General features: G+C 42.6%; 2 protein-coding genes across 5 annotated transcripts; both read right to left on the bottom strand.

Moving 5' to 3' along the window:
- Positions 1 to 838: 838 nt before the first annotated feature.
- coq3 (coenzyme Q3 methyltransferase) lies at positions 839 to 11,005 on the bottom strand. Of its 3 annotated transcripts, XM_019856265.1 has the most exons (7): positions 10,607 to 10,896; positions 8,541 to 8,678; positions 6,934 to 7,033; positions 4,085 to 4,351; positions 2,019 to 2,178; positions 1,367 to 1,551; positions 839 to 1,333 (listed from the first exon to the last, which is right to left on the bottom strand). In XM_019856265.1, the coding sequence occupies exons 1-6, from the start codon at positions 10,798 to 10,800 to the stop codon at positions 1,376 to 1,378; spliced, it is 1,035 nt and encodes a 344-aa protein (XP_019711824.1). In that variant the 5' UTR covers positions 10,801 to 10,896; the 3' UTR covers positions 839 to 1,333; positions 1,367 to 1,375. The 3 variants fall into 3 exon arrangements, 2 of the variants coding, with proteins under 2 accessions (XP_019711824.1, XP_019711823.1); XM_019856264.1 differs by having other exon boundaries at positions 839 to 1,551; positions 10,607 to 10,895; XR_002166409.1 differs by lacking the exon at positions 839 to 1,333 and having other exon boundaries at positions 1,438 to 1,551; positions 3,990 to 4,351; positions 10,607 to 11,005.
- Positions 11,006 to 12,346: 1,341 nt separating this feature from the next.
- pnisr (PNN-interacting serine/arginine-rich protein) lies at positions 12,347 to 22,620 on the bottom strand. 2 transcript variants are annotated; one of them, XM_019856259.1, is made up of 12 exons: positions 22,498 to 22,619; positions 21,963 to 22,054; positions 21,694 to 21,867; positions 17,499 to 17,740; positions 17,026 to 17,188; positions 16,588 to 16,778; positions 16,315 to 16,452; positions 16,141 to 16,240; positions 15,571 to 15,624; positions 15,032 to 15,226; positions 13,146 to 14,223; positions 12,347 to 12,682 (listed from the first exon to the last, which is right to left on the bottom strand). In XM_019856259.1, exons 2-12 carry the CDS (start codon positions 22,048 to 22,050, stop codon positions 12,649 to 12,651), a joined length of 2,457 nt encoding a protein of 818 aa, XP_019711818.1. In that variant the 5' UTR covers positions 22,051 to 22,054; positions 22,498 to 22,619; the 3' UTR covers positions 12,347 to 12,648. The 2 variants fall into 2 exon arrangements, with proteins under 2 accessions (XP_019711818.1, XP_019711819.1); XM_019856260.1 differs by lacking the exons at positions 12,347 to 12,682; positions 13,146 to 14,223; positions 15,032 to 15,226; ... (1 more) ...; positions 16,141 to 16,240; positions 16,315 to 16,452 and having other exon boundaries at positions 16,712 to 16,778; positions 17,563 to 17,740; positions 22,498 to 22,620.
- Positions 22,621 to 23,405: the final 785 nt, after the last annotated feature.

The following is a 23,405-nucleotide window of genomic DNA, read 5'->3' as shown; positions in this document are numbered from 1 at the left end:
CTTTTTGTTTCCATTTCAATGGTAATAAATACATTTTTTGTTTGTTAGCCTATTTACGAAAGCTGTATAAAAACAACCACGTTGACTGCCAGCTATGTAAAGTGAAATTTGTTGTGCTCTTTAATCAAATTGCACATTTGCGAGTGACCCTTTCATTGTGAGCAGTCTAACTAAGGCACCCGTGCGATAATCATGATGTCTGGTGAGCATCTTGACGGGGAGAACATGCAAAGTCCACACAGGAAGACCGGAGCAGGAATTGAACCCTACACCTCTTAACTGTGAGTCGAACGTTCTAACCAGTTATCACCGTGCCACCATGGCCCATTCATTCAAATCGTATCAAAAAAGCACAATGACTCAAAAATCTCTTCACAATTCCAATTATTGCTTTTTGATCTGATTGATATGCTAAGAGATTTACTAAAAAATTTAAAAGATATATTTGTTTGTGTAAATATTTGATTGTCAAGACAAACAAAACTTAGTGCCGAATGGAGAAACTTCTGTTGGCAAGCTCAATGATCAGTTTTGTACAAACCTCAAAAGATTGTGATCCTCATTACAGAATCTCTCATGTTTCTTGGGTACAGTTCAGAAACTCCAAACTTCAGTTCCCTTCATAGGTTTTCTTTGAGCTTGACATCTGGAGAGAGCCGCGAGCTCCATGACCTCAAAATGCTTCTTGGTGAGCCACTACTACACTGGCAGTTAGTTGTGGGTAATTGTCATGCCGAAAGGCCCATCCAAGACTTGAATTAAATCCCCCCCCCCCCCTGCATTTTTGACTGATATTTTGTGTACTACCATAATCAATAAATGACCCATAAACATTGGAGACTGGGGATAATTTCTTTGTAAGTGAGCAAACAAATTCAGCTGAATCAGATGAAGTAATCACTTCCCCGCTATAGAGGGTGGATTCCCACAGAATACATGCACAGTAATTGAAAACGTGCTCTCGCTCTCACATCCCAACTATTTAGACATCAGACAAAACGTGACTCATTCTCTGCCATTGCCTTTATTCCGATTACATAATACAGTAGTGGCACGTGAAATGCTCTCCACCCTCACAAGCACGTGACTGCCCCCTCTTCCTGCTTCCACGCTAAAAATACACAGCCTTGTGGCGGCAAACTCACACGGAACTGTTTATTGTGAGCATCCCCGACACAAATAACACGTTGCACTCGTGCTCACAATATTCAGCCAATTGAGTTGGAATTATTCAAGATGAGCTCTGAGCGTTCAAAGAGATGCAATGTGGAGCTGCGGCTCTGCTTCTGACAGTCATTTCGATAATTGTCTGCTGCGGAGTTGTGCAAAACAGCAAGCGGCTCAAATTTCTTGACCGATGTCTATGTTCCGTGGCTCAGCTCTGTGAAGCTGCGGAGTTGTCTGCCTTGTCCGTTTGAGGGTTTGATGGGGGTTCCTCAGCCAGTTTGACAGCGTGCAGGGCATAATTGATGGCAGTGCTGTTGATCCAGCTCCAGGCTCCTGATGCTGGATTGTACATCATACCTTGGACCGACTGCACTGAGAAACAATCTGATGGAGGACGAAGTAAGATGTGGGGTCAAAGTAGGAAAAGAGCAGACTTCAAAAAAGTTGCAAGAAATAGACAAAACATTGTGTGTTAAGAAAGTGGGGAAAAAAAGATGACTCTATCCACTAGGAGTTGTGAACATATTTCAAAGAATACAGCTTAAACGTCCACATTTGTCATTTTTTCAGCGTTCAGGATGAATCGTTTTGATTTTAATCGTTCAATCGTTACCTTCCTTTTGAAACCTGCACAATTAAAAATGTTTATGTTTAAAGAATCCACACATGAGGTAAGGCTCATTTTTGCATAAACGTCTTTATCCTTCCTCGTTCATCACAGTGGTTCACTTATTTTGAACACTTTTCCAAAAGTTTGCAAAATTAAAATGGGAATTAATAAAATGACAGCATTATTATGTATATGACAGGGCTACGTACATGCAGTCGTGAAGCTCTGTATGGTAACTTACTGGACTCCAGAAGGCGCTCCAGTTCTACCGGGCTGATGAACTTTTCCCAGTCGTGTGTCCCCCTGGGAACGATGCGAAGCAGCTGCTCAGCCGCCACTACAGCCAACGCGTATGACAGGTTGGTTTTATTAATGGTGGTGATGAAGAGTGAGCCGCCTGGCTGCACAGGGACAACATGGACAGTTTTAGTTCGAACAGGATCGATAATTATTGTACACACTTGTGTCGGCCTTGATGCTGATGCTTCAAAAGTGGGAAGTGCTGAGGTAGATAATCGTACAAAAATAAATTTCATTAAAAAAACTATACAGTTTGAATAAGAAAGTGCTTTAAGATGAAAAGTCGTCAGTTCTTAAATCCACCCATCCATTTTCCGATCCGCTTATCATTACAAGGGTCGCGGGAGGGGTTCTGGAGCCTACCCCAGCCGTATTCGGGCAGTGGGCGGGGCACACCCTGAACCGGTTGCCAGCCAATCGCAGGGCACACAGGGACAAACAACCATCCGTGCTCACACTCACACCTAGGGACAATTTCGAGTGATCAATCAGCCTGCCATGCATGCTTTTGGAATGTGGGAGGACACTGGAGTACCCGGAGAAAACCCACGCAGGCCCGGGGAGAACATGCAAACTCCACACAGGGAGGCCGGAGCCGTAATTGAACCCGACACTTGTGTCGGCCTTGATGCTGATGCTTCAAAAGTGGGAAGTGCTGAGGTAGATAATCGTACAAAAATAAATTTCATTAAAAAAACTATACAGTTTGAATAAGAAAGTGCTTTAAGATGAAAAGTCGTCAGTTCTTAAATCCACCCATCCATTTTCCGATCCGCTTATCATTACAAGGGTCGCGGGAGGGGTTCTGGAGCCTACCCCAGCCGTATTCGGGCAGTGGGCGGGGCACACCCTGAACCGGTTGCCAGCCAATCGCAGGGCACACAGGGACAAACAACCATCCGTGCTCACACTCACACCTAGGGACAATTTCGAGTGATCAATCAGCCTGCCATGCATGCTTTTGGAATGTGGGAGGACACTGGAGTACCCGGAGAAAACCCACGCAGGCCCGGGGAGAACATGCAAACTCCACACAGGGAGGCCGGAGCCGTAATTGAACCCGGTGCCTCTGCACTGTGAGGTCGACGCACTAACCACAGGACCACCGGGCCGCCCTCAGTTCTTAAAGATCCTTGATATCCACCTTAAGGTGTGTGTACTCGTATACTCTTTGTTCTCCCTAGCAAGACAGCTTCAGCATACTCATGGGACGACTACATGTTTGTATTGAGAGAACATTGTGGACAACTGCATGCTACTAGTATCACCAGTGACATTTACCGGTAAATAAAATAACTGGTTAATATCTTGCGCTACACGTGTACAGTAGTACAAGGAGCACAGAGATGTCAAACAGTACGCAGCTTTAGCCCACGAGTAACATGCAGTTCTCCACTTAAGTTATGTTGAGGTTGTCCTACTAGTGTGCAGAAATGTCAAAGGCCTACAGGAGTGGAAAGCGGCAGTGGAAGAAATGTTACTTGTAAGACACAGTGATTCGACGAGTGCACTGACCTGTCTTACGAGTGAGAATAAAAAGCTGCTTGATAAGCTGGTGAACAAAGATCGTGAATGGATGCTCAAAAGGCTTTCAACATGTACAGCACTCAACAAGTCTCTCCAGGGCGACATCTAGTGTTACTTCATAAAGCTGTTCTCACGCTGTCTTGATTTGTCTGGATTTAACAACTTCATAGGGACGAATATTCAGCCGCACAAGCCATTCCCTTAACACTGAACATAACGTGAAAGTGAACTTGTTTGATCATAACTGCGCTCCAAGTGTAAGAAACAAATACATAAAGTTAGAAACAGTGTTAAAAAATGAAAGAGGCAGATTTTCTCTTCAGTGGCAACTGGAATCTATATAGAACACAGTAATGTAATCCCATTGAGGCACAGCAGAGGGTACCTGAGCAATGTCACCATATGTGCCTCAGCTGAACAAGCCCGCGGGGATGCAAAGCAGGATCTGACTTGAGGGAGCAGCTGGAAGCAAGCACACACCTTCAGTATGCGGCTGCAGCAGAAGGCGAATGTTTCCAGGTCGGCCAGATGTTCCACGACCTCGGACGCTACGACGGCATCGAACACCGTGTCTCCCCGGTCCGTCTCTCCTCCCGCAACATCTGCCGACAGCTCCTCCAGGGTGCACGCCCGATAGCTGACCCGCCCGCCAAGGTGGGGGTCACACAACGAATGCAGCTGTGCCGTGCCAATGTTTTCTTCCACTGGGTCAATACCTAACACGCTGGCTCCCAGGCGACCAAGAGGCTGGGGGGTAGGGGTTGGGGGATTATCGGATGAGGTGGATTGACAGAAGAAAGATGCGTTATGATCACTGTGTATGGGAGTGGGACTACTACACATACACTACACATAATTGCATATTTATATCCAATATGTATGGCGGCAAGTAGTCTGTCTTGCTTTATTGAACCATTTTAAAAACCTTGAAAAAGGATTGCCTCGCTCACACAGCCCTTCAGTGTCCATGCATTATTAAAGTAATAGCTTGTAATGTTTTGATGGTTTGGTGTAGCTTTCCGTCATGGTTGGAAATCTGACTGGATATAGTGAATATTGCAAGGAAGCGTGATGTGAAGAAAATTGTGAATTGAATCGAAATGTAATCATTGTTGGAAAAAAGAAAAAAAAATCGCAATTCAATCTTTTCCTAATATCATTCAGCGTTGTAGGTGCATGAATGTTTATCCGCCTGTTAGCATTCATGGTACAACTGAATCAGTCATGGCATCCTGTGTGTTCAATTTAAGACTGAGAAAGTAAATTTGTGAGGAACTTGAGACGAGATAATCATTATTTCAGTGTTCATACTTTTGTCATTTTTGTTTGGTGTTGTGTCAGAAGATATTTCCAATGTAAAGTGGGTGCCTAGGGCTCAATAAAGACTGGGGAAACACTGGCCAGGAGTGATTGAAATTGCCATTTTAGCGCCCCCTCATGGACTAAAGCTAAAAATACAGCGCGGTCTGAATTTACTTGCCCAAAGCCAGTTTCTCCGCTACAGATGATCTTCTCTGATGGGAAGGCTTGCATGAAGTGACATAAACATCTAGAGACACTTTCCCGGTTTGCATTTGCCGCAGACAGACTTTGTGACTTGCTCCACTGTCGGCATCTAAATGACAGTCTGTGTGAGCCGCATAAATACAGGACCTGATTTTGTCTTTCCAGATCACATGGCGCAACTACTAAATCCTCAGCGTAAATGAAAGCCGAGACAGGGGCTTGTTCCCTACTAAACAGCGATCGACACTAACAAATGCAAAAACAATTTCAAAAGACCGAATGTCCACTCCACCAAACTGAGACCAGTCAAGTCAAAAGAAACTGCAAATTAAACATCCGTTTCGATATTTAATGTTTTATGTCAGGTTGGGCAGAGGCCACTGAAAGCACATTCTCACACTGTGAAAGATTTTTGTTTTGCCGAACAAGACACTCTGACAGATGAAGTCATTTAAACAATTGCAGAAGATTATGTTGAAAGGCGACGCTGGTCTGCTTGCCCTTTTAACACCAGCTCTGCACACATATATGTACAAATCCAATTCCAATGAAGTTGGGATGTTGTGTTAAACATCAATAAAATCAGGAAAGAATGATTTGCAAATCATGTTCAACCTATATTTAACTGAAAACATAACAAAGACAAGATACGTAATGTTCAAACTGATACACTGTTTTTAGCAAATAATCATGAAGTTTGAATTTTATGGCTGCAACACGTTCAAAAGAAGCTGGGACAGGGTTATGTTTACCATTGTGTAACGTCACCTTTTCTTTTAACAACATTCAATGAAGGCTGGGGAACCGAGGAAACTAATTGTTGAAGCTTTGTAGGTGGATTTCTTTCCCATTCTTGTTTGATGTACAGCTTCAGCTGTTCAGCAATCTGTGGTCTCCGTTGTCATGTTTTACATTTCATAATGCGGCACGTATTTTCAATAGGAGACAGGCCTGGACTGCTGGCAGGCAAGTCTAGTACCTGCACTCTTTTACTACGAAGCCACACTGTTGTAAAACGCCCAGAATGGGATTTGGCATTGTCCTGCTGAAATAAACAGGGGCGCCCATGAAAGAGACATTGCTTGGACGGAAGCATGTTTCTCCAAAACCTGTATGTAGCTTTCAGCATTTATGGTGTCTTCAAAGATGTGTAAGTTCCCCTTGCAGTTCGCACTAACACAGCCCCCACAGATGCTGGATTTTGAACTTTGCATCTATAACGGTCCGCATGGTTTTCCTTTTTGGCCCAGATTACACAACATTCATAATTTCCAAAAACAACTTAAAATGTGGACTCGTCAGACCACAGAAGACTTTCCACTCTGCTTCAGTCTACTTTAGATGAGCTTGGGCCCAGAGAAGCCGGCAGTCTTTCTGCGGGTTGGTGACAAATGGCTTTGCTGTGCATTGTAGTTTTAAGTTGCACTTTTTTTTTTTTTTAAATGTTGGACTATTTTCTCACGCAGTTATTCACAAAGAGGTGAACCTCAACCCATCTTTGCTTGTGAATGACTGAGCAATGCAGGGAAGCTCTTTTCATACCCAATCATGGCATCCACATGTTCCCGGTGAGCCCGTTCACCTGTGGGATTCTTTTTTAACACCTGTCCCAGCTTTTTTGAAATGTGTTAATTCCATTAAATTTGAAGTTAATAATTATTTGCTAAAGTCAATAAAGTTTATCATTAAATATCTTGTCTCTGTAATCTTTTCAATTATAGAGAGTTTGAACATGATTTGCAAATCATTTAATTCTGTTTTTCTTTTTGTTTACCCAATACAACGTCCCAACTTCATTGGGTTTGTACATAAAACTCCCTTACCTCAGTGAGCAGACCGCCTCCACAGCCAACATCCAGTACTCTTAGTCCGGCAAGTGGTTTTCCAGGATGCTGTGCTTTGTGCATATTCAGCAGATTATCTCTGAGCAGGAAAATAAGCAACAATTATTTAAACCATGAATGTTACACACGAATAGAGCAGCAGTCTGCAATCTGAAATGGGCAAAATAATCGATTGCGTGGGATGCATTCTTTCAATGGAGTGCAGTGAGCTGCCATAACCATCAGTCTTTACTGCACTTTTGATTGAAAAGTAACACCTTATTTTCAAATACAAATTATCATTTGATGTGTTTCTCATTTGTGGTGTGTTTTTTTTTTTTGTCGGGGGGAGTGTTTGTTCTTTGTTCTCAAATGGATGAGAATGGAATCTTTTTTTTAATTGATTATTCTCTTTGAAATGTCCAAAGCCTACAAACAGAGCTGAAGGACAGTGGATTCATGAACTGTCACAATTGTCACTGCTGGGCAAAAGAAGATTCTCTTCGAAAAAGGCAGCACCAGTCTAAAATAATGGCGTGGTGTGGGATGACGTCAGACAGGAACATGGGTATTTTTATTTTTCCCGATACCATGAATGCCAAAAGGTACCTCACCATACTGCTTGTGAGAATGCTCTTGAATTTTCTACTGTCATTTGTATATAAGTGAGGCCCATTTCCCCATAGAGTCACGAATCAAGATGGAGGTCCTGACTTTACGTTTATGAGTGCACAACAAGCACAAGTTATTCTCTGGCTAAATCCAACCTGCAGACCACTGCTGAGCTCATTGCTTTGTTCTGTCCTCCTGCCTTGACTCCCATGCTGTGTGACCAGGCTCGGCCTTGGCCAAAGAAAGCGCATGAGGCACAAATTGCTATCATTTAAGTGTGAGCTTTGGCGCAAATAAAGAAAATAAGTTGACAGCTATGTAGCCAGCGAGCTATGAGATGTGCTAATAAAAGCTATGAGAAATCTAACGTGAAATACCATCTGACCTGTTATTCTAATTAAATAGATGAGGGGGGTTGAAAATTGTTGTTTGCTAAACAAGGGGTGGTTCCAAATGTCCATGTGATCATTCTAAAAGAAAGCACCATAGCGGCATTAACGATATCACAGTAAGAATGTCAGAAGGTGACAACCCTGCAGCGATAGTACAAATGATGCTGCGTCTCATTCAGACATGTCCCCAGGGCTGAGATGCATCAGGCAAATCAGCCACACTCAAAACATGGGCACTGGATCTGTCATACTGTCACCATACCGATACATCAACTGCACCAAAGAGACCACAGTGGGGGTGGAGGAGAGCAGCAATGGCCTCCACGCCGGACGGCTCAAGTCGTGATTATCAAGCTGGCCTCTAGCAGCAGATCTTATCAATCAAAGCAGGCACATGTGCAGTGCTGGGCTGACTGAAATGATGAAAAGGTGCCAACGTGTGGTGGAATTCCGTCAACTTCAATTTAAACGCTCTGCTCTAATATACCACAAGAACAGATTCCCCGAGATTATCTTCAGACAACCAAAATATTCCATCGCACTTTGGAAGCATTACAATTTAAAATATATCTATTGCAATATATAATCTGTACAAATACACACCTTATGAAAGGCACTCTCAGGTCATTCATAGCGTGTAGGGCTTTGAACTCGCCATTTTCATCCCACCACTTGCCGGCCAGTAATCGGAAACGTTTCAGCTCATCAGGGTCCACTGTGGTTTGGTGGACTGCTCTTGTACTATGGGCGGGGGGGGAATGCACAGATGTTACAAATGGGGTGGATCCTCACATCCTGTCAATGTGGAAAAGCCTTATGTTCATTGTTTATTCACATGCACACACATAAATCTCACACACACGTGTAAGGACTACGGAATGAAGTATCTACATAACTTGTTTTACACAACTTGTTTTCATTGGGCTCATCAATGTGCTGGAGTCCATTTCAGCTGAATTTTGGGTGAGAAATGAGGTTCACCACTGGACAGATACATGAGACATCATCTTGCCCGGGTCCAGGCACTGCTTGGATACATCAGAGCCATCTGCATTTTATGGCAGTCAAGACCACCCTGTAAACCAGTACAAGTCGGTGTGACAGTGATGTGTTTTCTGAAGAAATAGTACTACTCACGTTCACATTGACATGGCGGTCAAGAATCATTTCATTTGAACTATTCATAGTTATCAATGAAACATGCTTCTAATCGAGAGAAAGAGTATCAAATATGAAATGAAAAAAAAAAACCTACTTATTTACATACAAAGTTATATTTACACGAACAAGAAAGATGAACATAAGTGCAAAGAAATTACACTTGGGGTTTAAAAAAAGTGCAAAAGTTACTTTTCTGGGGCGGTTAAAAATAGACACTCTTGCAAATATCCATAATTAGGTATTTATAGACGGGAGCCAGCGATCAAATTGATATCATGGTTATTCTTTAACCAATTTTAAAACTTTGGAAAAGGACTGATGTGGCATGTCCACCTCAGAGTACAGAGATTGTGGGTTCGATTCCAGGCCCCAGCCTTTTTGCAAGTTCTCCCCCATGCCTGCGTGGGTTTTCTTCAGGTACTCCGGTTTCCTCCCACATACCAAAAACATGCATGGCAGGTTAATGGAACGCTCTAAATCAGCTGCATACACCTTTAAAGGGTCCAATCTCGTTTTATTGTAAACCTATCAGGGTTGTTCCCGGCTCAAATTGAGGCAGAGGTGGTACCATCCTGACCTTGCACCACGACTTGCATTTATTCTGTGAATTCAACAGACTCATTTTCTTTTACAGAAAATACAGTATACTTTAAGTTAAGAGTTCCAATAAGATTGACTAGTATCATGTTACAGCATTCCTTTATTAACATAGTTAAGGTCTCTTCTCAGAGTCCACAAACTCTTGATGCAGTGAGTTAACGCACAAGTGAGCACTGCAGTGTATTACTTGAAGCGAGAGAGGAACGCTAACGGGGCTGACGTCACCCTGCCATGAATCAGAAGTGATGCTCGTGTACTGACTTCCTTTTGTCAGGGTATGCAGAAGCATGACACCACCTGTTTTAGAAGACAGCGGCGGCTCGGGTTGAGTAGCCCACAACAGTCAACGATGCAAAAAGATTGGTCGCCAAGCGCCCACGCCGTCAATTGGAATATCAGATCGCCTCGTTTGAGCCCTTGGCTCCTGTCTGGCAAAAGATTTGCACTTTTCCTTTCTTGACAGCGCAGCCATCTTCGTTGGCTTTCAGAACACCATCTTACCCATGACCGTCCTTTTTTTTTAAATGTCGTTTGTTTTATTGACAAGACGTCGTATTTCCGATATTTATCGTGCATCCCGAGTTTGCGGGGTGTTTTTTGGGCGGCACTTGCGTGTGCACAGGACAGAGGCGTACCGCAAATGTTTGACGCCGATATCAACCTGCAAAGGTTCAGACAGGTTGTAAAAGGCCTGGTCACGTGACCATTTCTGATATACAATATTTAATAGGAGATCGATAGATTGCCTATTATTTTTCATTAATTAATTTAGCTACTTAAATTCAAAGCAACGTTTTAAGTAACACGAAAGGTGCAGCAACTAATGTTGCAAGTGGGATTAATCGGGTTTGACGTTTGTTAATGTAAATGATTATTTTGAAAGCTGTTACAACACTCGTGTACAGTACCTGAGTTTACGGTGCACGGCCCGCTGTTGTGTCCGCTCCGCAACATTCATCTGGAGCCACAGAGTCCGCTGTTTGCACCCCACATTCCAACCGAATAGGTTATTACCCACGAGACTCTGAACAACGCTGCAAACGGACACTGCTTTGCGGCGACACAACCCTAACATGACACTGCCCGACTTGTTTGCGAACATGTTAATGACAAACACAATTTGTCATCACAAACTGACCGTGGAGCACGGTACTGTAATGACAACTGTTCGACTAGAAACAGCTGAGAAAACGAAGGTTCCTGACTCGTATAATTTGTGTTGACTCACGTTTGTTGTGAATCCGTTCTACATATATTGCATGACAATAGTATTTGTCATGTCCACGCTGCTCTTTAACTTTTCTTCCGTAACAATTCAGGCTTTCGTAGTAGAAGAGTACGGATGGATCATACAAATCTACACCACCACCCTGAGCCTAAATGTTAATGACTAATACAAATTACATTAGACGGCATTTTGTAAATACTGTACCGATTTAAGGGAGCGCTTCTAAAAGTTTAAGTGATGTCAGTTTAAGATAATTACGTTTATCAGCCCTTAAAAGGTTGAGTTTGAGCTCCCGATGGACCACAAGTAGCACGTGGGACTGTTATAAAACGGCTCACCTATGATGGGACATTGAGATTTCCTTAGAATGACAAAGTTATCATTTTAGGATGTAAACACCTGCGAACTCAGTGTTGCGTATTTGTATGTTTCGTACCTTATGAAAGAATTGGTCATAATTGTGAGAAATAATTGATTAATAGGCTACAATCAAAGGAATATGAGCCAATTTGCTATTTCAGAAACACGCATCAAACTTGAAGCCTTTCAGGAAGTAGCAGTTTTTCAAAAGGTTGGTTAGTGACCTCTTACCTCTGAAAACACATATCAGGCCTTCCTGGTCTCATGCCAATATGTGAACTGGATGATAACGACTGCATAAAGAAATGTCTAATTGAGCTAGGAAATGTTTTGGTCTTTTCATGGATCCCACACCTGTTTATCAATTTGTCATTCAGTTCCTTGTTAAGAACAGCAGGTTGTGCAAAGCATACTGGAACATTAAACTGCTGGGACACGTGCAATTAAATGATTAGCTCAAATGAAGCTCATCTGCAGAGGTGATGCATTTTAGGTTGATCCTAAAATGTCACTCCAAAAGCCCAATATACATTAACTTTCTGTAAGCAGAGTATTAATTAATCCTTCACGAAGTTGAATGTACACACTAAATTGTACAGTGTAGCCCCGCTAATCTCAAAGGATATGTAGCAGGTCGGTCTGCAAAAATCCTTGTATTGTGCGTGTGTTGGGGGGAGGGGGGGAGGACAAGGTGAATGTGACTCTGTTATGTTGTAAACACCACATAAGAGAACCAGCTCTCACACATGCAAGCAGCTACAGCTGGGTGAAAGGGGTGCGAAAACAGTGCTGCATGCAACTCTTGAGCGAGAGCGGAGATGGTGGGCAGTGCCTTGGCCAAGGGCAACTACTGTGGTCGCCATTTTTTGTCCACAGCAGGATTGAGACAGTGACTCTCCGGTTTCAAAACTTCAAGTACTTCCCTTGCATTTGTGCTCGTGACACCTCAAATAATCAAACACAACATACGACAATCACATCATTCTTATGTGCTCCATTTTAAATTGATGAATACAATATGCATGTTAATGCTCGTCAACATTAGAGATCAATGCGGCAAAACGAGGACAAATAGTTTTATTGGACATCTCACAATAACGTTTGGTGGCGAAATCTGTGAATCCTGTTTCGATTTAAAATGCTAACTTCAGTTGTTCAGTGTCAGCCAAGGCTGATGCTTTGCCACTGATACAAGAAAGAATTGGAACGAGTCCTGTCTTGCTCCTCACACACACACACACTTTAAAAATAACATATTTACAATGGAGAAAGAATTGTAAAGGGATGACCACCTACACAAGTGCCTCTATAATGAGACATGCCACTTGAATCGTGGAATTTAGAGATGGGGAAATCACGTCCTCAGTGTCTGCTACGGCGACTGGGTGAAGCCGACCTGAAAAAGGATGCACAAAAACAGATTAATAATGCACTGATACATTCATTCAGACTAAAAACAAACAAACAAACAAAACAGGAACATGCAGTAAATACCTACAGTGCCTCACCCACCAGATATTCTTAGAATAACAATCACTTAATTCACAAATTATTGTTCTGAAAGTCTACCCTGCGAATCTTGCTGTAGGACCTTAGGTTTGGATTCCTTTTGCCCTACAAAAAGCTCTTTAGCTTCATAGTGTTTGCAAGGTACACTGCAGAAGAGCCTTGCGCACTGCAACATGGGGCCATAGTTGAATCTACACAATTGCATTTGATAGCCAGCTTCCCACATTTGTCCAACAAAGGACCATTCCCTTAAATGTAACACGTTGGTTAAAATGACTTGAGAGAAATCACAACTGGACAAACAATGAGAACACAGAATAGGAATATAAGAGAAAAAAAAGGAATACTACCTTGATCGCGACTTAGACTTGTGTTTGCGGCTTGCCTTCTTACCAGACTTGTGCGATTTTTCCACTGACCGTGAGCGACTACGTTTGGATTTCTTCGATTTCTTTTCCTTACTAAGTTCCGGCGAAGGGGATCTGCTTGACTCTGAGTTAGACAATCTCTTGCTAGCTTTGGCCGAGCTCTTTTTACTGGATTTGCTATCTTGCCTGCAATACTTGTCACCCTGTGAGTCAGCGTGAGAGTCCATCTCTTTCCGTTTCTTTAATTTGCCGTTTTCCTCACTAACAGAAGAATTGGTCTTTTCTTTAGTTCTTGATTTATCCTTCTTCCTTTCAGAGTCTCTCTCCTTATCTTTATCCTTCTTTTTTTTGTCTTTTTCATGGCTACGGCTTCGATCCCGCTTCCTCTCCTCATCTTTGCTGGAGGCTTTCTGCTTGTGTTTGCTGCTGTGACTATTGTCCCCGCGCTCTCTGCTCCTTTTCCTGTCTTTCTCTTCCCTGTCCTTCTCCCTCTCCCTGCCCTTGTCTCTACTGTTACTGCGGCTGTCTCGGGCCCGGGCCCTGCCCCGATCTCTTGATTTGGAGATACTCCTGCGGTTCCTTCCTTCTCTGGAAATACTGCGGTCTTTCTTGCGGTGTCTCGCTCTTTGCTCCGTGCTGTTTCTCCTCCTGTCCTGGACCTTTTCACTACGACGTCTACGAGAACTGTGGCTGCGACTACGCCGGCGGGCCTTATGGGAAGAAGATCGACTACGTCTCCTCTTCCTTCGAGGGGAAGAGGATTGCGAGGAGCTACGAGAAGACGATGTTGAAGATGAAGAGGACGACCGACTGCTGCTGCGGCTGGAAGAAGAACGAGAGCTGCTGCTGTGACCGTTGGCTGGGGAATCGCTACCACTTCTGCCTGATCTTCCCCTGGCCGAATGCCTTCCCTCACTACTCTCAACCTCACTACGGGACTTCCGCCTCTCTACTAAGGGCTCTGGTTCCCTCTCTTTTACTTCATCTTTGTGATAATTTTCAGTCTGGCCTTCATCATATTCAACCCTTTCTCTACTCAATCGTTCCTTCACCATCTCCTCTGCAAAGACAAAGAGAAGAAAACGCGCATGGATGAGTAGGGATGGCAATCGAAAAACGGTTCTTGTTGAAAAACGGTTCGCAGAGTTTCAATGGCTTGGCATCGTTTGTCGTTTTTGCAAACAATTCCCTTATCAATTCCAGTCGGGACAAATGATATCACCACACACGTTGCGTAGCACAATGTCATTAACGAGTGCGGCTAGCAAGAAACATAGCAAGGAAGGATAACAACTGGGAAACCTGCAATACTTGCAAAGTCGATATTCCTTCGAAGGCAGGTAACACTACCAATATGCAAAAGCATTTGCACACACAGCATTCGATAACTTTTAGATGACAGTTGTGCTTTTGAGCCCAGTAGAGGCAACAATTTAACCACGTCTTCTGCTGTTAATAGTCCCGGTAAGTTAGTGCCATTTCGACCTGATTGTAGAACCTGGTGCCAGACGAGAGACAGCGTCTGACTGGTTCATAGGGTGGCAGTACTCACTCCAGTCTACTGCTAGCTTGGCACACCATGGATGCAGACCTCTTGAGGCCGCATCTGTTGGCTTTGTAAAGTCATGTATTATCTTGTTTACATGTACAATTAAGACATAAAACAAAGCGAATGCTTATATACTTGTTTAGTCTCCCTTTTTTTTCAGCAAAATATCATTAAGAGAACTTATAAAGAATTAAATCATTAACCAGAATCGAAAATGGAATCAGAATTTTATCAATGAATACATAAGGTACTGATTTTACAGCCAATGTGACTAAAAAGTAATCATAAATTAAACATTTGGGGGACAATAAGATCTCACCACGAGCAAGTAGGGCATCTTGTGCATGTTTTTCTTGGAGTTGTTGCATTTCTCGCTCCTTGCGATAGAAGGCATCCAGCTTCTCCCGGATACGATGGCGCAACTCCTCCTCATCAGTGTCGGAGGACTCTGACCCTCGGGCGCTGCCGTCGTCCTCGTCCGCACTCTCCTCCGAGCCATAGTCACCCAGCCCGCCTGCCAAAACAGAACTCCCATGTATTAGTGTTGAACAAGGACGAGCATCAAGTTCTTGCATTCTATGTGTGAAATCATGAATCTTCACCCAAAGTTTAAATTAGAGGCAATTGGTAAAGGTTAAGACCAAACAAATAGGTCATGTATTGCATGCTTCTATCGTAAAAGGGGCATAACTACACCCACAAAAACCAGAGAGCTTTATTTAAACTGCAACATCCGAAGTTGAATATTTGAGAAATATGATTTATCCTGCCAGCTTCCCCCAAACGATATAACTGACAAAGAAAAAAAAATTATGATGCTTCTGCCCTCCCACCCACCGTAAAAAAACGGATACTCACTGAGACCGGTCAGAGAAGTCAGTGCACTTGACTGTGCCAGCTGTTTTGCAGGAGCTTTGATTCACATCAACAACAGGAACAACATGTTAAAACACATATTGCCATTCTCTCAAAGGCAAGAGTCGCTAGAGATTGGGGTCGGGTGGGGTTGGGGGTCACAGATAAAGCACTATTCACATGAGCTGCCATTGGTAACAGGAGAAAAAATAAAAATAAAAAAATGGGAGAAAAGAGAGAGGGTTAACAAACAAAATCCCGTCAGACAATCCACATGAAAGCAGTCAGAGATGAGGGAAAGAACCACTTTGTACTAGTGCATCACATGGCTCCTATCCGTTGTGGTGGCTGTTGGGCAGCAGGACCTTAAGTGCCATGGACCACTGCAGCTTCGAATGCTCAGTGCTAGCTGATGCATTAGCAGAGAATGGTTGTAATGATATCGTATTCTCTTCTTACGCTCATCCAATGCTACTTTACCAGACATGATTATTTTCTTCCTAGATTCAGTTCAAATTCTAACTGTTTGGGTGAAAAGCAGAAGTGCATTAGCTGGACAAGACAAGAGCAGACCTCGTGTTGCTTTGCGGTGGACTTCTTTAGCCACATGCAGGATTTCTTCATTGGTGACTTCCAGAAGGATCTCTGTAAGGAGTGTTTTTGTGATGATCATCTTTAAACAACAAAACAGAAATCCAATCAGTCAGGCGCTCCTAACTATGACATTTTCTGTCATGCGGGACAGACCATCTGGAATTCCTTTTCCTCCTCAGTCATTTCTTGTTCACTATCTTCTGCAGGAGGCGATGGGCTCGGCACAATAAACTCTTTTTTTACAGGAGGCTTTTCTTCATCATGGTCCTCATTTGCTTCATCATCACTGTCCTGATAAAGACAGTAGCACCCATTTTAAACGTTCAGTTCATGACCCCCAATACCTTTCATCAACATTCATACAAAAACAAACAAACACATTTTTTTAGACAATAAGATGTCACTTGGAAAAAAGTGTCTGCTTACAAATTTACTCCTACGGGGAACACGAGGCCCATCACCCCCTTCATCCACCTCGTGCGCTTTGTCGTCGTCTTTTGACATTTCTGCACGCTCCTTCTCCATTCGCTCTCGCTCCAGTTTCTTCTGATTTTCTCGGTCCCTCTTTTCTAGGCCCTCTCGGATCCAGGCAGGTAGTGTCCGTCTTTTCACTGCATCTGGAGATGGCCAAAGGTTTAAATGATGCTTGTCATTGGCACTAACTTTGCATGCTGACATCTATTCACCACTCAATATTCCGTTCGTTGGTATTCCAAAGTCGGATGCCGTATTTGAATAATCATTCGGAAATAGAAATAAGGATATTATTTACAAAGCCGTAAGAGTAATGCTCAGGAATTGATCGTGCGTTTCATCTTTGAGTTTGTGTCACAGACATAGCCCGTTAAGCATGAAGGGGCTTACCAAGTGGTGCTGGGGCTTCCTGTTTAATTGGAAGCTGTACCGGGGACCTAGGCCGGTCCCTGAAGCCAGGTGGTCGGGCATCCCGTCTGTTCTGAGGGTGCCCCTGCCAGTATGGGGCGTGGAACCCAGAAGGCGGCGGGGCAAAAGCTGAAGCAGCTCCATGCTGTTAAGAGACAGCACAAAATTCAAAGTTACATCAAGTAATCACGGGCTTGAAATTCTGAATGCCGGGTTGGGGTCGTCGTCTTCTGGAATGGTAAGAGCCAAAAATGACTTACGCCTGTGCTGGTTATATTGTTTGGCTCAAAAGCTATGAAAAGAATACCAAACCATGCTGGATCCTCAACATGCCAATAGACTCCTTTCAACTGCCTCAAGGAGGCAATGACTGATACACCTAGATGATTGGACCTGGCAATGTTTCTATGGAAAACCCAAATGCTTCAACAATTTTGACTGCATCATCTGCATACCTGATAATCAAACTGGTTTATGGCCATGGGGGCCATGGCGTAGCTGTCGGGCTGTGCCCCATACCCATGGCTGTTCTGGGGGAAAACCCCGCGGTGCGCTTCAGAGTTGAACTCTGCACTGTCTTGGCTGTTGCTATCTTCACTGGGGTTCGTGACATCCATCTGAGTTGAGCCCGGAGGAATCCAGGTTTGTTCAGGAGGTGGTGGAGGAGGCGGTGGCGGTTGGCCATGCATTCCCCATTCTGTTCATGACAAAATATTTCATAAATATGTGGTAAACCTGGGTGGGCGGAAAAACAAGAGCATGCATCTTTGCTTCATTCACACCACACTGTAGTTTCAGGACCATAAGGCGCACTTAAGTCTTAATTTTTTTCCAAAATGGATGGGGCGCCTAATAATGCGGGTCGCCTTGTGTATGCACCGAGTTCCAAAATCTGTGAATGCTGTTGTGTGACTTCGATGAGGGGTCTGATTGACTGATGTTGTGCCGACACGCTGCTTATATAGAGGAAAGGCGAACGTACCTGAGGAGGACAGCAGACGGATGTTAAAGTGGGAAGGGTGGGCGTGAAAGACGATGCTAAAGGCACGCGACAGAAGATGTATATTGTATAGTATATAGTATTCGCATTTTGCAAAACAACATCCCGAAAATGGCACATACAATATGAAGAAGCTCGCTTACGAAGCACAGTTTAAACTGCAAGCTATAAATTATACGGAGGACCATGGGAATTGAGCAGCCGCGAGAGAATTCTAGAATCAAGTAATTCATGGTGCTTGGTGTTTTTGTTTTATGAAATGCTGCCATCTATCCATCGGGGCTAGGACGACAGTGACGCAGCAACATCTCGGGATTATAAGGACAAGGTGGCCATCTTCCACTCCTACTGCAATAAAATGTGTTCCGCACGAAATTAAATAAAGACGCTTTCTTGGAGATTTTAAATCCTTAATTCTGCCATTTTCCCAGCCTCCCTTGGCTTCCATTACCGACTGTTCTCTCAACCAATCCCCACATTCCTACCCACCCGCTAGGGCTACGGCTAGCTGAGGGACAAGCATTATTTGCATTTTGAAATACAACAAAAAGATTGCAGAGAAACACATCCAGCTGAACTGAAAGAGTATCACTCCAGAAGCTAATGCTAATTTCTCTGACATGACCTTTTGAACACAACCATTAATACATTTGATAAAACCTTTTAAATGCTCAACAACGCAACATCAAATAAATGTCCTATGGGATTAACAACGAAACAATCACTGAACATAATACGATTGATGAATACAGGCCCCCCCCCCCCAAAAAAAAACAACTTTTTTTAATTTTTAAACTTCAGGATGCTCTCTTATTGTGAAGTTACTGTACATCACCACAAGTATAGTGGTCGTGTAAATAGTGATATACTGTCATATGACAAATGAAATATCTGTAATGTACTTCTGAATACACATAGAACGTGGCATTCACTGAACAGGTGATATTTTCATCACAACAGCTGCACGCACCATCCAAGTAAATCAGTACCATTTTGTGGCTAACTAACTGGTTATGCTATGTATAAATGGGCAACTCTGACAATGTTTAGAGTGATTAACTCCTTTATTACTGGCCTCCTTGGCATAAGTAAACATATGTGACATAATTCTGCTCGGGTCTGTTTCTTAGTGGGAGTTTTCGTTCCCATGTCAAGTACAGAAAAAACATTTTGCTGCCGCGTGTCTATTTTTAATGCTGAAATAATTGCTACTCACTTTGGTTTCAAAAGCCTCTAAACACGCTCTAACCAGACTTAATAGTGGATTGGGTGTTCCTCACTGTTTGACCTTACAAACCGATTCCAAATGACTGATAAAACCGTCCATCTTTGGTAAATTTGTTCCTTTTGCTGCTATGTTGTTAGTGTTAAAAATCAGCTAATCAGCAACAAAAAAACTGAATAATACAATTTTTTTAAAATGGCAAATTTACAGGTCGCACAAGCACGGGTAGATGAAAACATTTACTTGCAGTGTGTGCTGTAAGTGCACACATTAATGCAACATTTGATCGCTGTCGGGTGGAAACACTGTTTGTCCATATCCGGTGGGTTTTACGTTTTCCACAAATCGATACTATTGGTTCTGTCTCCACATGATCAGTTATTTTTACACATCATTATCCAATTTAAAAAGTATTGAAAATAGCTATGTGTTGTAAAACACAGCCTCTCCCCCTCACTCCGCGGGAGCCATGGGGCTCAAGACTGAAGTCTGGATCTTTTGGGACAAAAACGAGTGAAAATACTAAGGTTAAATATATTTGAGTAAGCCTGTTTTGTTAAAAATGGATCGTAGTAATGCTTCGTTGCAGAAGGATGACTGTATGAGAAGAGGGTAAGTTTGCGTGCAGATTAACATTTGTCTAATACACGTGGGAAGTCAGTTTATTGCATCACTCATGGCTCTAAGACCGTTTTAAAAAACTGGAAAGATGATGTAAGATGTTGATGTTCGCTTTTGTAATGTTCATAAAGTTTAAATCGAAGCAGATTGTGGCACCCAGTGATGTTTTCTACCATTTTAGTCAATGATAGCGGAATGAATTTGTATTTTTTTTTTCCATTTTGAACACCAACAGAACATGATTTGGGTTGGGGTACTGTTATGTTCATAGTAGTGCCCAACAGGATATGACAGCAATACATGGTACTGTATAATGCCAAGTTGAACAATGCAGTGTTTGGTAACTCAAGTAAGATAGCGTTGTTTTTTTTTTGTTTGTTTTACTTTCCCTGAAAAGTAGTGACTTTTGAATATATGAGAATTCTACCCCAAAACGACGATTTACAATATGTACAGGGCATGACTGTATTGGGCCAGCCGAAATTCATTGACGCAAGCCAACTAGGCCAGTACAGATTTCAGAAATAAATATGATGACATTAACATGTTCTTTCTTTCCACATATTTAATATTCAGTATTTTGAGTGAAAGTGATTAATCATCAATGATCTTTATAACGTGCTGCGCACATTTTTTTGCACATCAGGTTAAATCCAACCATAAGGAATAGCTTGATCAAGATTTAAATGTCAGTCACATTTTGTTGAATAAAAAAATAAATGTACTTGTTACACACAGCACCATGTGCATTGTATGAATAGCACATCAATGCTGTATAAAGATTGCCACTTGACTCTGCGTCGGGGGTGTAAGGCTCAAACACTACGTTCTTCCATCCATTATTACTATTTACTGCTTTGTGGGCGGTGGGGCGCAGCAGCTGGCTTTAGGACAACATTATGAAAGAGGGGCAGCAGCCACACTGGGAGAGGCGGGGTTTTAGCGAGCCAGGCGTCCTACTTCCATGTTCGAAAAATAACAACCAAAATAACTCATATCTCATAAGAAATCGCCATTATGAACTCCATTGCCATGTGCCAAAAGTAGAAAGCATAAAATTGAATTTTGCAGATCCTTTAAATATTCAGTTTGATTTTACACCACCAAATAACAATAATAAAATCACACAGCAGCAAAAAAAAAAAACCCAAAAAAAAACCCCCGCAATTAAACAAGTAATATTTTCTTAAAGTCTTAAATAGTACCGTATATTGAATTGATTACAACTTTATTGTCAAATGTGCTGTATGTATGACATACAGCACAGATGAAATTTCTCCCCTCTCAACATAAAACAAGAGGAGCCGCTGCGGGTGTCTGCACCGCCATCAAAAGAAAAGTTAACAAAAATAAAGATACCAAGTATGAAATACTTTTTTTAAATTGAAACTTATGTTACAGCATGAATATACAGGGCCAGTGGTGGCTCAGGCAGGGCCAACACAACATGGCTTAAGGGCCAAAAAGGCTTAATGTTGGGACCCTGACGTATTTGCGTTACATAAGTTCTTACCTATTTTGTTTCAATTTTAGCGGTAGCAGATTAGTTGCGCCTGAAATATTTGAATTCCAAGTGGTAAAATTGTTGGTGAGTTTTTTTTTTTTTTTAAAGCTGATGATTACACAAAATTAAACAGCTGATCAAATATCAAGCAACAAAAAACTATTAATGCTGCATCTGTTTATCCTGCCCAGCCCTTGCTTGGATGACACAATTTTAGAAGAAAAACATAGCTGAAAATAATATGCAATAATAACAAACTTCAGTATTCACATTGATCCAACTGTGTTTTTAGACATGTACCTGGCTGCCACATTCTGCCAAAAGCAGAGTCACCCTGGAAGGACCCATGGTTGCCTTGTGCTGGTGGTTCCAGACCTGGAATTTCCTGTCCATTGGGTTGAATGTTAGGCTCTGATCCAGTAGACTCCTTGTGTGCTATCCAAGCTTGTGCAAGGGCAGCCCAGTCTACTTGACCTGTGCATGGATATCAAGCAGTCAACAAAGACATACACTTGGTGGCATTCGTAAATAAATTTTAGTGGAAGGTGGCCAGTGCATTCCTCACAGACCTGGATCTTGCTGGTGCTGGAAAGACTGCATCCATTGCTGCTGGCTCAGAGGCCACTGCGGCCAGGGCTGGCTTCCCTGGTCCCACATTACTCTATAAAAGAGCCAAAACTGAATTACATTTACACCATGAGTGTTGCTGGCTGCAGCCAATATGACTGAACTGTTCATCAGAGTCGTCTGGGACAAACGTTAGCGTCGTGCTAAACTGGCTACAATAGTTGTAAGGCTTCATGAATGGGTTCTTTGTGGAACGGCACATTGTAAGAAAGAACGCACACATTGACTGCATACCATCTAAACGAGAGACTACGAAATAAAGCAGGCTGGAGCTCGAATGGAGGATATAGGTTCGGACGCACATCCAAGCTAACATGAGATCGCTTTAGCTAAGCCAAGAATGATGGCTAACCAAGCCACTGCACTGACAGCTAAACCGGTGCCAATGTTTACTTTGCGTTCACATTACATCATTAAACAATGCGATTGTAGAAGCGGAAATCCTAAACGTTTGTGGGGATAAAAACGTAAGCTTACCTTTTCCGAACAACTGATCCCAGGCGACAGGCGCTGGTGGTCCAAAATGGCTGCCGTGGGAGAGCAAGCTGCTGAGACCAAGAGTGACACTCCGCTGCTTCCTGTCCACTTCTTTTATTTGACACAACACTTCGGATTTGGATTTCTGCTGCATTTAGACTTCTGCTGCGTTGATCTTAAATTCATTTGGGAATTGGGGTTCTTTGTATGAAAAAATTGGACAACACCATGCCCGATAAACTGTGATCTCATAATAAATTGATAAAGTAATTTTAACACTTCAGTAGTCCGTGTCCATTTTCCTCGAACATACGAAGGGGGAAAAAAACGAATGTAGTAATGTACGAGGAAAAAACGTTTCATAATTGCCTATTATATATTCTATTCCAGAGAATAGCCTATACTGTACCACAAACTCCAATCCCATATAAATTTTATGTAATCTATATAAATTAAACTGAATTGTGAATTCTTTCTTCACATACAGTACATAGCTTGTTTTTCAGTGAAGAAGTTCACTTCAATAAAGTTCCGTGGTACCATTTAGGGACGGAGCTACGTAGTGTACTGGTGTGTGGCGGTCTCGTGAGTCGAGGGTGTGGCAGAAAAACAACGCCGAAGAGTCAAGAATGTAAACATATGGGGGCGAGTTATAACTTTGACATGACTTACGTATACAGTTATTGGTTGAAAACAGTTGAAGCCATAAATGTTGGGGTGACTGCAAAAGGGGCAAAAGAGTACCCCGACTGGTGATGAAGCAGGTGACAATGACACAGATGACACATTAAGAGCAGACAGCAAACAGTCAAGTAACAGCGATTCTGATTCACCCTGCTTGCTACCAAGGTCAACAAAAATTGCTCAGAACAAGAATGGCCAGACTGCCAGTCTAAGGACCGAATCGG

The sequence above is a fragment of the Hippocampus comes genome, unplaced genomic scaffold, assembly GCF_001891065.2.
Source record: "Hippocampus comes isolate QL1 unplaced genomic scaffold, H_comes_QL1_v1.1 scaffold327, whole genome shotgun sequence".
NCBI lineage: Eukaryota > Metazoa > Chordata > Actinopteri > Syngnathiformes > Syngnathidae > Hippocampus > Hippocampus comes.
Note: the sequence above shows the minus strand (reverse complement) of the source record. Positions and strands in the feature narration are given on the sequence as shown.

Bases quoted from the DNA above. Each gene is read 5' to 3' on its own strand.
- pnisr (XM_019856259.1), bottom strand. From the start codon at position 22,050: ATGTGGGACCAGGGAAGCCAGCCCTGGCCGCAGTGGCCTCTGAGCCAG. The intron at 21,868-21,962 runs GTCTGTGAGGAA...ATCCATGCACAG, and splicing joins CCAGCACCAGCAAGATCCAG to GTCAAGTAGACTGGGCTGCC. The intron at 17,741-21,693 runs GTACATGTCTAA...TGTCATGAACAG, and splicing joins TGGCAGAATGTGGCAGCCAG to AATGGGGAATGCATGGCCAA.
- coq3 (XM_019856265.1), bottom strand. From the start codon at position 10,800: ATGTTCGCAAACAAGTCGGGCAGTGTCATGTTAGGGTTGTGTCGCCGC. The intron at 8,679-10,606 runs GTACTGTACACG...CCCCGCCCATAG, and splicing joins GCCGTGCACCGTAAACTCAG to TACAAGAGCAGTCCACCAAA. The intron at 7,034-8,540 runs GTGTGTATTTGT...TTTCCTGCTCAG, and splicing joins CTGAGAGTGCCTTTCATAAG to AGATAATCTGCTGAATATGC.